Source organism: Nansenia antarctica (assembly GCF_963989245.1).
Source record: "Nansenia antarctica genome assembly, chromosome: 1".
NCBI lineage: Eukaryota > Metazoa > Chordata > Actinopteri > Argentiniformes > Microstomatidae > Nansenia > Nansenia antarctica.
The window spans coordinates 18,060,662-18,077,879 of record NC_137674.1 but is presented as its reverse complement, the minus strand read 5'-3'; the positions used below and the strand labels follow the sequence as shown (position 1 = coordinate 18,077,879).

General features: G+C 44.0%; 1 protein-coding gene across 2 annotated transcripts in view; it reads left to right on the top strand.

Moving 5' to 3' along the window:
- ubr2 (ubiquitin protein ligase E3 component n-recognin 2) overlaps positions 1–17,218 on the top strand; it is a gene marked incomplete at its 5' end in the record, with an annotated part of 54,445 nt that overhangs the window by 18,225 nt on the left and 19,002 nt on the right. For both annotated transcript variants that reach the window (XM_080543094.1, XM_080543093.1), the window contains 16 exons: positions 3,352–3,535; positions 4,152–4,213; positions 7,808–7,918; positions 8,640–8,705; positions 8,861–8,983; positions 9,171–9,234; positions 9,934–10,058; positions 10,938–10,990; positions 11,145–11,247; positions 11,732–11,780; positions 11,932–12,086; positions 13,147–13,249; positions 14,164–14,273; positions 14,711–14,809; positions 15,311–15,492; positions 17,177–17,218. The exon at positions 17,177–17,218 is cut by the window's right edge and continues 161 nt beyond it. In XM_080543094.1, coding sequence (XP_080399220.1) covers positions 3,352–3,535; positions 4,152–4,213; positions 7,808–7,918; positions 8,640–8,705; positions 8,861–8,983; positions 9,171–9,234; positions 9,934–10,058; positions 10,938–10,990; positions 11,145–11,247; positions 11,732–11,780; positions 11,932–12,086; positions 13,147–13,249; positions 14,164–14,273; positions 14,711–14,809; positions 15,311–15,492; positions 17,177–17,218 — 1,631 coding nt within the window. The remainder of the gene's footprint in view (positions 1–3,351; positions 3,536–4,151; positions 4,214–7,807; positions 7,919–8,639; positions 8,706–8,860; positions 8,984–9,170; positions 9,235–9,933; positions 10,059–10,937; positions 10,991–11,144; positions 11,248–11,731; positions 11,781–11,931; positions 12,087–13,146; positions 13,250–14,163; positions 14,274–14,710; positions 14,810–15,310; positions 15,493–17,176) is intronic.

Sequence of the window (17,218 nt, the reverse complement as noted above, 5' to 3'; positions counted from 1 at the left end):
GGCCCAAAAAAATGTGCCAAAATCCCCTGCAATATTCTTCTGTTGGTATTCACTCTCGTTTTGAGCTTCAAGTGCTGGCAGGTGTATGTGACTGGCACCTGAATGGCACCTAATTGACAGGAATGATATTCTGGGGCCAGTGGCGATCCCATATCTCCAGAATCTGGGACCTAACTCCATTCTCCATGATGACAACGCTCGCCCCCACAGAGCCAGGATCATCACAGATCACCTCCAGAATTTGGGAGTGGAGAGGGTGGAATGGCCTGCCGTGAGTCCAGACCTCAACCCAATTGAACACTTGTGGGATCAGCTTGGGCATGCTGTACGTGCCAGAGTGACCAACGCAACCATGTTGGCTGACTTGCGGCAAATCCTGGTTGAGGAATGGGATGCCATCCCACAGCAGTGTGTGACCAGGCTGGTGACCAGCATGAGGAGGAGGTGCCAAGCTGTTGTGACTGTGTATGGATCTTCCACACACTACTGAGGTCCCTGACAGTGTAAAATTAATAAAGTGTAAAAATGGCCAATACAGTGCCTTGCAAAAGTATTCACCCCCCTTGGCATTTTTCGTGTTTTGTTGCCTCACAACCTGGAATTAAAATGGATTGTTTGAAAGGATTTGGATTTAATTTACAGAATATGCCTACAACTTTGAAGATGTGATTTTTTTTTTATTGTGAAGCAAACAACAAATAGGACAAAATAACAGAAAACGTCAATGTGCATAACTATTCACCCCCTTAAAGTCAGTACTTTGTAGAGCCACCTTTTGCGGCAATCACAGCTGCAAGTTGCTTTTGATAAGTCTCTATGAGCTTGCCACATCTTTGCATTGGGATTTTTGCCCATTCCTCAAGGGAAAACTGCTCCAGCTCCTTCAAGTTTGATGGTTTGCGCTTGTGAACAGCAATCTTCAAGTCTGACCACAGATTCTCAATTGGATTGAGGTCTGGGCTTTGACTAGGCCATTCCAACACATTTATATGTTTCCCCTTGAACCACTCAAGTGTTGCTTTAGCAGTATGCTTGGGGTCGTTGTCCTGCTGGAAGGTGAACCTCCGTCCTAGTCTCAAATCACTTACAGACTGGTACAGGTTTTGCTCAAGAATATCCCTGTATTTAGCACCATCCATCTTTCCCTCGACTCGGACCAGTTTCCCAGTCCCTGTTGCTGAAAAACAGCCCCACAGCATGATGCTGCCACCACCATGTTTCACTGTGGGGATGGTGTTCTTGGGGTGATTGGATGTGTTGGGTGTGCGCCAGACATAGCGTTTTCCTTGATGGCCAAAAAGTTCAATTTTAGTCATCTGACCAGAGCACCTTCCTCCATACATTTTGGGAGTCTCCAACATGCCTTTTTGCAAACTCAAAACGTGCCTTCTTATTTTTAGCTGAAGGTAATGGCTTTCTTCTGGCTAAGTAATGGCTTTCTTCCATAAAGCCCAGCTCTATGGAGTGTACGGCTAATTGTGGTCCTATGGACAGATACTCCAGTCTCTGCTGTGGAACTCTGCAGCTCCTTCACGGTTACCTTTGGTCTCTGTGCTGCCTCTCTGATTAATGCCCTCCTTGCCCGGTCCGTTAGTTTTGGTGGGCGGCCCTCTCTTGGCAGGTTTGTTGTGGTGCCATGTTCTTTCCATTTGATTATGATGGATTTGATGGTGCTCCTGGGGATCATCAAAGATTTGGATATTTTTTTATAACCCAACCCTGACTTCTCAACAACTTTGTCTCGGACTTGTTTGGAGAGTTCCTTGGTCTTCATGGCAGTGTTTGGTTGGTGGTGCCTCTTGCTTAGGTGTTGCAGCCTCTGGGGCCTTTCAGAAAAGGTGTGTATATACTGACAGATCATGTGACACTTAGATTGCACACAGGTGGACTTCATTTCACTAATTATGTGACTTCTGAAGGTAATTGTTTGCACCAGAACTTTTTAGGGGCTTCATAACAAAGGGGGTGAATACATAACCTTTTTTCCCTTTCCTAACACCAGGGGAGCCACCCCTCCTAAATTTCGTTGTTTGGTACCTGTACTGTAGCAATGACAATAAAGTCCATTCATTCATTCATTATCATATGCCCATGCCAATTTTCAGTTCTTCTTTTTATATATATATTTATCATTTCATTTAAAAACTAAGACTATTTTGTGCAGATTCATCAAATACAATTCTGATATTATTATTTTTTTTAAATTACAGGTTGTAATGTAACAAAATAAGTAAAAAGCCAAGGGGGGTGAATACTTTTGCAAGGCACTGTATGTGTTGTTTTTTCCTTATTACTGTGGGAGAGTGCATCATCCAATCCACCAAGCAATTCAAAACGAGAGTGAATACCAACAGAAGAATATAGGGGATTTTGGTAAATATTTTTGGGCCGCTACCCACACGTTTAGCTGTGTTGCTCATTCCACGAATGGATGGTCCTTACAAGTTGTACCTTATTGTAAAGGTGACTAATCAGGCTTTCCAACTATATAAAATACAATATCAATTGGTATTATTAAAGGGGAGGAATAATCAACCAAAATAACGTTTCAGAACTTTTTTTGAGGGGTTTATATATATATATATATGTTACGGTACATGTGGGAAAACTAGGGTTAGGGTTAGGTGCTACGTCGACTTGGTACATGCTGGCGTGTCTAACCCTAATTCTATCCGTACCCCCAAACCTAACCTTAACCGTAGCACCCTAGCACCTAACCCTAACCCTAGTTTTCCCACATGTACCGTAACATATATATATATATATATAAAGTTGTTTATTATATATATATATATATATATATAATAAATACCTTTACTGTGTATGAGTGTTTGTGCAGCGCCACTGTCTGTGTGGTTAGAGACGCTATTGAAAGTGATGAACTTATATAAAGTATTTTTAGCGCTGTAGTGAACCCTGCCCATAGAGAATGGACATAACTCACTACGGATGTTTGTGTTGTATTGAGGGCTGTTTAAAACTGCGACGTGGTGGGTTGGTGACGGGTTGTTTCTGCGCTGGGTGTTTGAATGAACAGGTGCTTGATGTAGAAGGAGAGATTAAACTCACGCATCGAGAGCTTTGACCTGCAAACTAAGTCTCCCTTCTGTCCACAGTGTTTTGATTTATTTGAGCCTTTAGCATTATTACTTTGAGGGAAGTGTTAGAGCAGGTTCACGGAACGAATCACAGGGCTTCAGCATTTGAGATTGTCGGCTCCGTCAAAGCCCTCCAACAATGTGATTTTTGAATCCCAGACGGTTGAAACTGCCCAAGTCTAACACACACACACACACACACACACAAACCATCTTATGTCCTGTTTCTACCATCTCTCCCGTGTGTGTTCAGGAGCGTGTGCTGATTGAAGCCTATAAGAAGTGCCTGACCGCCCTGACTCACTGCCATAGTGGCTTCACAGACGGGGAGCAGCCCATCACCCTGAGCATGTCAGGCCACTCCGTAGACACCATCCGCTACTGTGTGTCTCAGGAGAAGGTCAGCGTCCATCTGCCCGTCTCCCGTCTGCTGGCAGGTAGGACACAAGCACATCTGACGTCCTTCCAGCCATTACCCTGCTCCACAAGAACGCTGATGTTTTGGATAACGTTAGCCTCGTAGCATTATCCCCTAAGTCATGCTTCACTTGTGGTCAGTATGTAGTTGTGACGTTAGAATTATAAGGTTCTATCTCCATTTTTGTCAAAATTGAGTTTTTTTACATAATCTGATCCATTAGGTGTTTATTAATGCCTGTGTGGTGTTATTTTTTAAATGTTGACATTTTTGAGTTAGTAATTAATCAAATACAAAGGTTCCATCTCACAAAACATCATGGAATGTAAAAACGTTGACGCTCAATATCTCTGAACTACCCTAAACGGAGATGGAACCTTATAATTCTAAGCTCACGATGTGTCAAAAGTGCCTGTCAAAGAGATGACTTGGGGGCAGATAGTGATTTTGGAATCTAACAAGCATTCTGATAGGCTGATGGCTCATAGGCAATAATGCACAGTGAATCAGCAGTGTTAGGAGAGTAGAGTTAGGCAGATATCTCAATTTGGCCAAAATTATGACTTAGGCAATTATGCTAGGAGGCTAACGACGTGATGCTTGATGAGAGGACCTCATACTGTTTCTCTGTCTAGGTCTCCACGTCCTCCTCAGTAGGACAGAGGTGGCCTACAGGTTCCCCGAGCAGCTGCCTCTGGTGAGTTGGCCTGGGGGAAACGGGTTTAGGAGGTGTGTGTTAGGGCCGAAACCATTCATCAAATTATCTCCAATAGTTGTATTACCCAAAAAATCCTTGTATTGTCTGCCTTGTATTTTGAGGTGTGTTTATATAGACTGATGAAAATGACACTTGTTTTTATTTTTTGCATTTTGGTGTGGTGTGTTCTGTGGCATTTGTGCAGGTATAATAGAGCTGTCACTGTCTAGTATTGATTCTAGGCTTTGTGTTTGCCATTCATAAAACCTTGATACAAATTTGAGCTTTTCAAAAATGGCCGGTTGAGAGAGGACGCTGGCGTTGCTTGTTCGCCGCTTCTCCGTCCAAAATCTAGGTGTAATTGCAGTATACAGAATAGATAAATCTAGATGTAATTGCAGTATACAGAGTAGATTGTCCTACAAAGACACTTAGATTTAGATTAATAATCCAAAAATGTATTAGACCCCTATACTTTATTTTATTTATCTTTTGTTTCTTTTCATTATTACTACCCAATCTTTTCAGTTTGTAAAGCGTTTGAGTGACTTTGAGTTTCTAGAAAAGTGCTATAAGTCCAATGTATTATTATAATTATTTGGGTCTGCTATTGGTGTCCGTCAACATGAGGACCAGAGAGACGTAAATGTAATGAATGTCAGACACATCCGTAAACATACGTCACCAGCCCAACTACAGAGGCTTCATTGTAAGTGCAAACCACTTGTTTTGGCTGCCCAAGATTTAAAGCATACCGTCTCATCTGTGAAACATGGTCAGTATTTCCTCTAGGATTTTTCACATTAGTGGCGGAGTGGTAAAAAAAAAATGTTGCACGCCCATGAAACGCGCACTGGCGCTCAAAACAAAGACGTAATTTCACCAAAAACTAAAGGGTGGCAACATAAAAAAAAAACGAACCGGTGGTTTTTATATAGAAGGTGATCAAATACCAAGATATCCTACAGCTGCAGCAGAACATGCGGAACGGTCATACAGCACTGAACATATACATGTGACTGACAGATACGCCCAAGACACACACACACACACAGAAAGATCATCAGCTAATCGAATATGAAGTACACAGGGAACCGGGAACGCGCATACAGCACTGAACAACATCCGTAGAATATAAACTTGCGACTGACAGTCACAATGAAAGATCAGCTCATCAATACAAAGTATTGCAAGCCTACATGAGAGTACACGCACAAAACCGTCTAACGTTACTCATTAACTGTTTACACAAGTAAAATCACAGTGTGACAGTCAGATGGAGCATTCGGTAAACAACCAACAGCAAGGTAATGCTATCAGCTGAGTTAAAGAAAACCAACTTTTACCTGACACCGACATGAGCCCTGCTTACCCGTACCTCTGCCGTTCTGTTCGTGGTGATTTTAGAGGCTATAGATAATTTTTGCCCCGCGCATATTGCCCTGTAATTAGACCATGCGACCACACCTTGTGTCTCTTATTGTCCAAATGTTCCCTGAATTTTAGCTGCATGTTTTTCCAGCATCCGTTGTCAATAAAAATTAGACTCCCCTTCTTTTCCCCAGCCAATACTGTGTCGTTTGACATTTACCAACGTTTATGCTATGAATAGTTCAATGCTAGCGTTAGGTGCGAGGCTGCTCGGTTAACCCATTTGCGGGAACATTATTTGTTTCACAAAATAGCCTGATTTAGTTGACCATGAACATCAGAGACTACATTACGAATGTTCATTTAAAATACTTGTATACTGAGCACTGGTATAAGCACATGAACCAGAGAACAGCAGTAAATGCAATAACCCACAGTCGTCGCTGATGTTGCATTTTCGATTAGGATACGGGATTAAAGGGACCGGCGACGGACGAAGGGAGAGGAGAGGGATTTCCTGAAATCCGCTAAATTCTGACCAATCACAAAATTGCTTTGCAAGCGCGTTGCCGACGAGGTTAATTGCAACATCGGACCGAAATCGGAACGAAATGTAGGTCTGAAAGCGGCCTAAATCTAGCTTAAATCTGCTTTTTCTTTTTCTATTCTCCGATCATAATTCCTTGCTGCCTTTCTCGTTGCGCAGCCTGAATCAATTAGTGGCGGAGAAAATGTATTTGTGGCGGCCCGCCACGAATCAATGCATATAGAGGAAACACTGATGGTGGAGGGGGTGTTATGGTTTGGGCATGTATAGCTGCCACTACAGGGCTTGACGCTTACCTTTTCCCCAGGTAGCACTGCTACCATGTTGAAAAATTTAGTAGCACACCAAGAATTTCAGTAGCACAATGAAAATTGCAAAATTTTCGTCAACAACGACAACAAATTATCATAATCATAACTTATCAAAATGATCATAACCGGCTCTTGGCCGTAATAAAAATGGAGACTCACACAATGTAAAGGGGAAGTAAGAATATACATTTCAGTTGGCCCACGGTTCGGTATGAACCTCGGTTTTTGGGTCAGGGTTCACGTTTTTTTAAAATTTTATAAATGCTACTATTTATTTACAAACTGTTACTTTATTTTGCTTATACTTATGGAACTTTAACATTTAGACACATTCCAGAATATGACTGGTATATTGTATAAATATGTAAATATATATAAACAAAAAACACTTTCAAATGTAAAAAAATTACATAAACACTTTCAAATGTGACGTGTTGTGGATTGGAACTACGGATCATAAGCTTTCAAATGATGTGTCATACATTGAAATCCGAAAAAATATGAAGTTAGAGTCATTTGAATGTTGTTAGACGTCAGGCATAGGGTTAACCTCTTTGTAATGAAACCGGAAGCAAACAGCTAGCAGCTAGCGGCTAACAAAACACAGCGCTACGAGCGCATTTTAAGCGCATATAGTACTTGCGTGAAGCATTTCTGCGACACGCGTTTCTGTTCACTGTTTTCATTCCCTCATCGCTTATACACATAAGTTTGACTGCGCATGACAGTAGTTTAGCAGTCTTTTAGTCGCACTGGTGCGATTGAATGTATTTCCACGTCGCACAGAAATATATTCACTCGCAAATGCGACCAAAACAGTCGCACTGTCGAGCCCTGCACTAGACCTGGCTAACTTGTCCTAATTGATGTAAATGCTGACCGTAGCAGCAGAATGTATTCTGACATGTACAGAAACAACAACGAGTACAAACAAATGCCTCTAAATGCATTGGAATGCGCTTCCTCTTACAGTAGGGAGTCTTTCCAGGACAGAAAAGTAGGAAGGTCTTGACTGGCCAAGCCATTTTTAAAATTTTAATCCAATGGAACTTGCATTTAATTTTCTGATGATAAGATTTTAGGCAAAAAAACCTGAACCTTAAACAACTGAATATGGCTGCAGTACAAGCTAGGCAGAGCATCGCCATGGTTACAGTACAGGCCAGGCAGAGCATCGCTAGAGACGATACGCAACGTCTGGTGGGGTCAATGGGCCCCCGACTTCAGGCAGTTATTTCATGGAAAGGATTATCAACCAAATACTAAACATGAGTGCTTCATTTGGACATTTGATCAATCTGATGAAACATTGTTTGTCGATGACCAAAATGTGTCTGTTCTGAATAGTCTCCTCTTTGTCCACAGAGTGAGCTGAGCCCCCCCATGTTGATAGAACACCCACTACGCTGCCTGGTCCTCTGTGCCCAAGTACACGCTGGGATGTGGAGGAGAAACGGCTTCTCATTGGTCAACCAAGTAAGACTAACCTGATCACTAGATCAGCTTTTCTCCCTTTGAATGTGGCATTCATGATTCAGCACTGAGAGTGAATCCATGACTGAAGACAACGTCACGTTTGTCACCATGATTCTCTCTAACCTCTTGTTGACTATTGATGTCTGACGTGAAGCTGCTTTGTGTTTTTATTGATGTGTGATGCTTTTAATACTGTCCTGGGACTATGAATGTTAATTAGCTTTCTAGCTAGTGTAATGCTATAGCTTTTATTTCAGTCCCAACCCGACCATGCCTGATTTTTGGACATGATTTGGGCCGGCCTTGGGTTTGCTGTGACAAATCTTGGGCTGTTAAATGTTTGTATATAGGTTGCACCAAAATGGTAAATTCTTGGCCAAAGCCAAAAACCGAAATTAAGGAAACAGTACCGAGTGCGTACTTGCAGTTTTTCATTTATTTTATTGATTTAATTTATGCAATAGTATAGAAATTGGCAAAATAAATGAAAAACTGCCAGTACGCACCTAGGATTCGGTATTCGGCCAAGTCTTTCCTTCATTTCAGTTTCAACTGACATCTGGATCCTAGCCTACCTTCGTAGGATTATCCCCATATCAACATCATGAATCTGTCTGGGACGGCAAAGTCCTGCATTTGTGTAAACTCATGTGGATTAATGTGTACTGTCCTAAATGGCTCAATATGATCAATCTAATACCCTGTGTCTCTGTGATTGCAGATCTACTACTACCACAATGTGAAGTGCAGAGTGGAGATGTTTGACAAGGACCTCATCATGCTCCAGGTGAGTTTGGACCCCCGAAGGTCATCCTGAGCATCACCCATCACGTTCACGCTGTCCTTCACCTATGAACATCGGTGTTCTGGACTGATAACTAACGTATGCCTGTGTGCATCCCTGCCTGCGCTTGTGTGTGTGTGTGTGTGTGTGTGTTCCAGGCTGGAGCGTCCATGATGGATCCAAACCACTTCCTGATGATAGTCCTGAGCCGATTTGAGCTCTATCATATCTTCAGCTCAGCCGACTGCAGGAAGAGATACAACAGGGACAACGCCAACAAGGTTCACACTTCATACCGCTGTCACCATGTCTACACCACCGTTAACCATTCCTACACACTCTCTAAACCACCGTTAACCATTTCTACACACTCTCTATACCACCGTTAACCATTTCTACACACTCTCTAGACCACTGTTAGTACATCTCTGTGCACATCTGACTGTCCTGTCTCTGTACCGCCCTTAGGACGTGGTCCAGCAGAACAACACTCTCATAGAGGAGATGCTGCACCTCATCATGATGGTCGTGGGTGAGTCGGAACACCCTTCACTACCAGTCTTACCTGGGGGGTTGGATTTTGGATTTGTTTGCATTTTGAATCTTTGACTTAGGTCATTTTTATTCACAAACAAGACCAGTGGCCGGTTGCATAAAGATAGAGCCAGTCTTAGACTTATATCTCACTTTAAGTCAGACTTGCTATAGACTCTAAAATGCTCCTGTTGCATAAAGTTAGCCTATGAGTGACTAAAGTAAGACTGACTTAGATAGATAGAAAAAAAAACATGGCGGCCGAAACAGCAACACCTAGATGCGGAAGATATGAGAGATGAACTACATTTTCTTCTGCTGAAAACGTATGTATATTGGAGGAATATAATGTGGAGAAAAGTATACTGCTTAGCGGTTTTAACCAGTGAAGTAGTTTACCGGAGTAACTGGAGTTACAGTGTTAGCTAGCTACTAGGCTGACTCGTTCCCATAGCAACACAGCTCTTAAATCAAGCTTAGCCAGGGGGGAAGGTGGCTAACTTTCTAACCTCAAAATAAGTCAGTCTTGTTTTTTAAGCAACAAGTACCGGTAGTCTTAATTAAGACTGGTCTAACCTGAGAATATAAGACTAGTCTAAGGCTTAGACCAGTCTTATCTATCTCTATGCAACCGGCCCCAGGTGGTCAGAGAGTAAATGGGTCCGGTAGCTGACGGCTGCTGTTCCTGGTCTTTCAGGTGAGCGTTTTGCGGCGGGCATCGGCCAGGTAGAGGCCTGTGAGGAGATCAAGCGGGAGATCGTTCATCAGCTGTGTATCAGGCCCATGGCCCACAGTGAGCTGGTCAAAGCCCTGCCGGAGAATGTAAGTCCCTGCTCTCTCTCTCTCTCCATCCTCATTACCCCCCCCCCCCCCCCCCCCCCAATCTCTGTCTTGTCTGTATGTTTCTCTCAGACTCTTTCACTCTCCCAATAACACCCCACCAACAACAGGCCGCCTCTCTGAAACGTTCCACTTTCGATGTCTTAAATAGTATTAACTATTGACATATGCTGCTGTGGCATCTGCATCCCCCCCCCCCTGCTCATTTCCCTTAATCTCCACACCATCTGGACCACTGGATGTGACGCCGCCAGGGAAATGTGTGTGTGGCCTGACACCTAGTGGGGAACTTCAGAACTGTCCCACAGTTAACCGGTCCACAGGAAAAAAAGTCCACAGGACCACAGGACCACAGGACTTTTAAACTAACCCCTCCCCCTTAATCAAAAGGCATCTGACTTTATTGCACCTCATTATTGATATAATCATTTGCACTATTCTCTCGTTTTTAAAATGACTTTATTGTTGACCGGTTTGTTTATTATGACTTGTTGTTGAGCAAGGAGCAAGATCCCGAAGGATTTCACTGTCAATTTTGCCTGTCTGCAATGTACGTACGTGTGGACAAATCAAATTTGTGACGTTAGAATTATAAGGTTCTATCTAAATTTGTCAAAATTGAGTTTTTTACATAATCTGATCCATTAGGTGTTTATTAATGCCTGTGTGGTGTTAATTTTAAAATGTTGAAATGTTTTAGTTAGTAATTCATAAAATACAAAGGTTCCATCTCATAATGGACCGTAAAAACTTTGACGCTCAATATCTCTGAACTCCCCTAAACGGAGATAGAACCTTATCATTCTAAGCTCACGAATTGTATTTGATTGTATTTTGACACTATATTCTCCCCCTCACTAGGAGAACAAGGAGACTGGTATGGAGAGGGTGATAGACAGCGTTGCTTCGTTTAAGTAAGTATGCGTCTCTGTGTGAGATCAACTGTATGGTGGTCACCTGTTGGCTGTCTGTCACCTGTCATGTGGGTGACCCTGTCATGTGACCTGTCATGTGCGTGACCCCGTCATGTGACCTGTCATGTGACCCTGGCTGCCTCTGTGCCCACAGGAAGCCTGGCGTGACGGGCCGAGGGCTGTATGAGCTCAGGCCAGAGAGCGCCAAGCAGTTCAACCTCTACTTCCACCACTACTCCCGTGCCGACCAGTCCAAGGTACACCACACAGACAGACAGACAGACACACACACACACACACACACACACACACACACACACATGACTTCAGAAGATCTACAAACACGGCACGAATGTAATTTACTTTTAAAACCTCACTGACCCATTCTCAATATCAGTGCCATATGTACATTTTCAAGCCAAATCCTAAATTCTAATATTAATAATTTAGCTTGCTTCTCTAAATAATAATAATTTAGCTTGATTCTATAAATTATAAGAAGAATAATTGACCTTGTTTCTCTGCCTTTTTCCAACTACCTCCGCTGCTTGTCATGTATGTTAAAAACCTCTGGTTGGCTGTCTGGCTGTGCCTTGCACCAGTGAGACAGGCCGTCCCTCAAGGCTCCTTCTAACTGAAACATATTGAGGTTGCTTTTGGGTTTACTTGAAGAGCTGACATGTCAAATTACTTTTATAATATGATACTGGTGATGAGTCAAGGTGTTTTGTCCCTCTGTAGGCTGAAGAGGCCCAGAGGAAGCTGAAGAGACAGAATGGAGAGGATACAGGTAAAGTCATCTTCAGTCATCCCACCTTTACAGTCTGGTACCATCCACTCCCGTCTAAATCTGTGGAGAAATGGGATGCTGCATATGAGAGCGGTCAGGATTCTGACTGTGTGTGTGTGTGTGTGTGTGTCTGTGTCTGTGTGTGTTGCAGCCCTGCCCCCTCCTGTGCTGCCACCCCTCTGCCCACTCTTGGCCAGCCTGGTGAACCTGCTGCAGTGTGACGTGCTGCTAGGCATCCTGGGAGCCGTGCTCCAGTGGGCGGTGGAGCCCAGCGGAGGACACTGGTCTGAGTCCATGCTGCAGAGGGTGAGACAGCTCACCTGGTCATGTCTACACGTCTTAGGTCTAGGATTAAATCATACAAAGAATAATTAGGATTATTAGGATTATATAATGATTGGAGCACTTTGAGCTGCATCGTTTGCAGGAAAAGTGCTATACAAATAAAGGTTATTATTATTATTATGATATACGCACACAAAATAGAGCTATGCTTTTTTTGCTTTTTTTGGGCACCCTAAAATAGGGGGACTATGCACAAAACGTGTTAGAATTTCTGATGGTGAAACTTTTTCAGTCATGTTACTCCAAACCTTGTGTGAATGAATGAATGAATGGATGGTCTTTATTGTCATTAATACAGTACAGGTACCATACAACGAAATTTAGTAGGGGGGGCTCCCCTGGTGCTTGGAAAAAGACTAAAGACAAGAGGGCCACGGGTAAAATAAAAAAGGGAAAGAGCTGGTTTACATAAATAAAGGCTATGTACACTATCTACTATACTATACTACTATACTATACAATAAAACACTGTGCTGTATGCTATGCTATAAATATCCTAACTTTTCCTATATCTGAACCTTATGTACACAAGGGTTGTCATATTGCACATAGTATTGTTGCACATTCATTTAAAGTGTCGCAGTTAGCAGGTTTGAAATGTTCACAGTTGTATTTCAATATTGCACTTATGTTTACAATCTAGTAGCTGCCATCAAGTTGTCTAGATTGTCCAGGGCCTAGAACCTAGGTCTTTGCTGTGTTCAGGGCCTGAATGGCCCTAGGGTAGAAGCTGAGCTTCAGTCTATTTGTCCGTGCGGACATGGTCCTGAACCGCCTGCCTGAGTGCAGCCTAACAAAGTGTTCGTTCCCAGGGTGGGATGGGTCCCTGGAGATCTTGTGTGTGTTTAAGTCTCACCCAAGTCACATGATGAGCGAGCTAACTAATCTTCCTGTCTGCTAAACTCCACCGCTGTTGAAATAACTGTTCGCTTCAGGCAGCTAGGTACAATTTTCACCTTTTTGGGCCATCACCAGTTTGCACCCCTGCCATTACTGACCCAGGGCCTGCCTGTTCCTCCAGGTGCTCCACCTCATAGGCATGGCCCTGCAGGAGGAGCAGCAGCAGCTGGAGAACAGCAGCGAGGACAATGACGTCTCCTTCAACTTCACCCTCAAGATCTGCCGTGAGTCCCTGTTGATGCTGTTTATTTCGAGCTTTCGGTCATAGACCTTCTTTTTTGCACCGTGTTTGAGTGTGCGGATGCTGTTATTTTGCACTCTATTGATACTCTTCAGTTCCAGCACCTCAGCTAAGTCTAATCACGGATGAGCGGTGGCATTTTCACTATTTTGATTCATTAGTATCCTGCTATAATGGGGAAGCTTGTTGAATGTGTCTAACGTGGACTACTTTTCCTAACGGTGTGTGTGTAACCGGTGTGTGTCTCTGCTGTGTGTAACCAGTGTGTGTCTCTGCTGTGTGTAACCAGTTTGTGTCTCTGCTGTGTGTAACCGGTGTGTGTCTCTGCTGGGTGTAACCAGTGTGTCTCTGCTGTGTGTAACCAGTGTGTCTCTGCTGTGTGTAACGGTGTGTGTCTCTGCTGTGTGTAACAGTGTGAATCTCTGCTGTGTGTAACCAGTGTGTATCTCTGCTGTGTGTAACCGGTGTGTCTCTGCTGTGTGTAACCAGTGTGTGTCTCTGCTGTGTGTAACGGTGTGTGTCTCTGCTGTGTGTAACCGGTGTGTGTCTCTATTGTGTGTAACCGGTGTGTGTCTCTGCTGTGTGTAACGGTGTGTGTCTCTGCTGTGTGTAACCGGTGTGTGTCTCTGCTGTGTGTAACGATGTGTGTCTCTGCTGTGTTTAACCGGTGTGTGTCTCTGCTGTGTGTAACGGTGTGTGTCTTTGCTGTGTGTAACCAGTGTGTCTCTGCTGTGTGTAACCGGTGTGTGTCTCTGCTGTGTGTAACCGGTGTGTGTCTCTGCTGTGTGTAACGGTGTGTGTCTGTGCTGTGTGTAACCGGTGTGTGTCTCTGTGTAACCGGTGTGTGTGTAACCGGTGTGTGTCTCTGTGTAACGGTGTGTGTCTCTGCCCCCCCAGGCCAAGGGGAAGCCCCCTGGAACAGCCCCAGTGTGCTGCGTCTCCTGGAGATCCTGCAGAACGCCCCGCACCTAGAGGTGCACAAGGACATGATCCGCTGGATCCTCAAGGTGGGCCACCGTCACTGCCAACACAACCTCCCCTGCAACTGTCCACAGTCACAGCAGAGGGCAATTAGTTTGACCGGTAGCCAACGTGAAATGCCCTCACAAGAATGCAGGTGACAGTGAACCAGGCGTTTTCATCTTTCTCTGTCAGTCTTAACGACTCCTAGAAAGTTCCAGCGTTCGGCCGGCTAACGTATCGATCCGAACGCGTTCCCGTTTTGAATAACGCAAACCCGCCATAACCCCGTCGGCTTAGGGATGTTTTGCTAGTCTCATACGAGAGTGAATGCACTGGTCTGCACACACTGTGGCTAGCCACCAAGGGGCAGGCGAGGGATCTGTCCCCATCACCACAGCTGACACGGCCAAACACAGTGTGTATGTTGTATTCAGGTACTGTTGACCGCCGGCGATTAAAACGATAGATGTTTCCTTTGCAGATGGCGGCCAACATTTGCCTTAATATCAGCATCAAGTCCACGCGGGAGCGGGCCGCCTCAGCCCCGGTGACGCCCGGGGACGGACAGTCTCAGGAGGAGGTCAGTCCTACACACACGTATATATATATACTGTATATTTTGCTTGAGGATGCTCCAAAGGTTCTCAATAGGGTTGAGGTCAGGGGAAGATGGGGGCCACACCATGAGTTTCTCTCCTTTTATGCCTATAGCAGCCAATGACACAGAGGTATTCTTTGCAGCATGACATGGTGCATTCACACACCAACCTAAGATGCCCGCTCAGACTTTTATAGACTTAAAAAAAAAAGATCTGTTCATTATGTTATCTTTTTTGTCTTCTGTCACTATTTGTCTTTGTAATGTACTGTTGTCTCAGTAAGAAAAAAAAGGAGGAGGTCTGTCACACAGTGGACGACCTCTAAGGTTCCCGCCTCCTCCGACGTTTGAGAATCGTGATCGTTGATGTCTGATTTCTCAGTCGACCACAGGCGATAGCAAGTTGTTAGCGTTAGCGTCAGTGGATTGGATCGGAGAGGGTTATTGACCGGGTCACGTCCCTGTGACGGCCTCTGCCCTCAGACGGTGCGCGACAAGGACAAGGCGGAGCGCAAGAGGAAGGCAGAGATGGCCCGCCTGCGCAGGGAGAAGATCATGGCCCAGATGTCGGAGATGCAGCGGCACTTTATCAACGAGAACAAGGAGCTGTTCCAGCAGAGTCTAGAGGAGCTAGAGGCTTCCTCCTCCAGCTCCCTGGAGCACAGGTACACACACACACCTTATACACAGGTACACACGCACCTTATACCCAGGTAAACACACACCTTATACTAGAGGCCTCCTCCTCCAGCTCCCTGGAGCACAGGTACACACACACACCTTATACACAGGTACACACACGCCTTATACCCAGGTACACACACACCTTATACCCATGTACACACACACTTTATACACAGGTACACACACTTTATACACAGGTACACACACACCTTATACCCAGGTACACACACACTTTATACACAGGTACACACACTTTATACCCATGTACACACACTTTATACACAGGTACACACACTCTATACCCAGGTACACACACACTCTATACCCAGGTACACACACACTTTATACACAAGTACACACACACTTTATACCCAGGTACACACACACTTTATACACGGGTACACACACACTTTATACACAAGTACACACACACTTTATACCCAGGTACACACACACCTTATACCCCGGTACACACACTCTATACCCAGGTACACACACACCTTATACCCAGGTACACACACTTCTAACCAACTAACAAATTATTCATAAACACCTATGATCTCAAATTTAAAGAGAATTGGTGGACTTCAAAATGGCACAAGTAATGTATAAAGTAAAAAATAAGATCCTTCCAGACTGTATCCAGAGACTTTTTCAAGTTAGACAGAGTAATTACGAACTCAGAGGAATATGTATGTTTATGAAAACAAAGATTAGAACAAATGCAAAACAAAGTGTAATGTATAACAGTTAAAGGAGTTAACTTATGGAATACTTTTGAAAAGGAAATGAAAATGTGTAGTACACTAAAAGGATTTTAAAAATTACAAAAAAATAAGATGATTGACAAGTATAAAACAGAGGTATAAATATCGTTTTTGTTTGGTATTTTTGAACTTTTTGTTAACATACGTAAGTATAATTTTGTTTATAAATGTTTCTATGTCTTGATTATGCACTCATAAGGGGGAAACGACTAATGTAAAAAGGGTAGGCGCATTAATATAGTGACCACACACACACTTTGTACACAGGTACACACACACACTTTATACACAGGTACACACACACTTTATACACAAGTACACACACACCTTATATACAGGTACACACACACTTTATATACAGGTACACACACACTTTATATACAGGTACACACACAGGTACACACACACACTTTATACACAGGTACACACACACTTTATACACAAGTACACACACACCTTATATACAGGTACACACACACCTTATATACAGGTACACACACACTTTATATACAGGTGCACACACACTTTGTACACAGGTACACACACCTGAGTAGATATAAAGCTCTCTGGAGCACAGGGACACACACTTAATTCCAAAAGCGCTTTACAACGGCCTCTCATTCACCCGTTCACACACACATTCACACACCAATGGCGGCAAGCTACCATCCAAGGCGCCTGCCCGCTCATTGGGAGCAATTTGGGGTTCAGTGTCTTGCCCAAGGACACGTGCAACACGTGGCCAGCCGGGTTTCGAACCGCCGACCTTGCCATCATTAGACTCTACCTCCTGCGCCGCAGCCGCCCCGCAAACCACACAATCGCTTCTGTAAAAAAAATATATATATCCTCACTCAGTCCTCAGTGTTTCCTGACTGGTGCCCTCCTCCCTCTGCAGCCCCACCTCGTCAGAGGCAGCGTCCCTGGTGTGCGTGGGCGC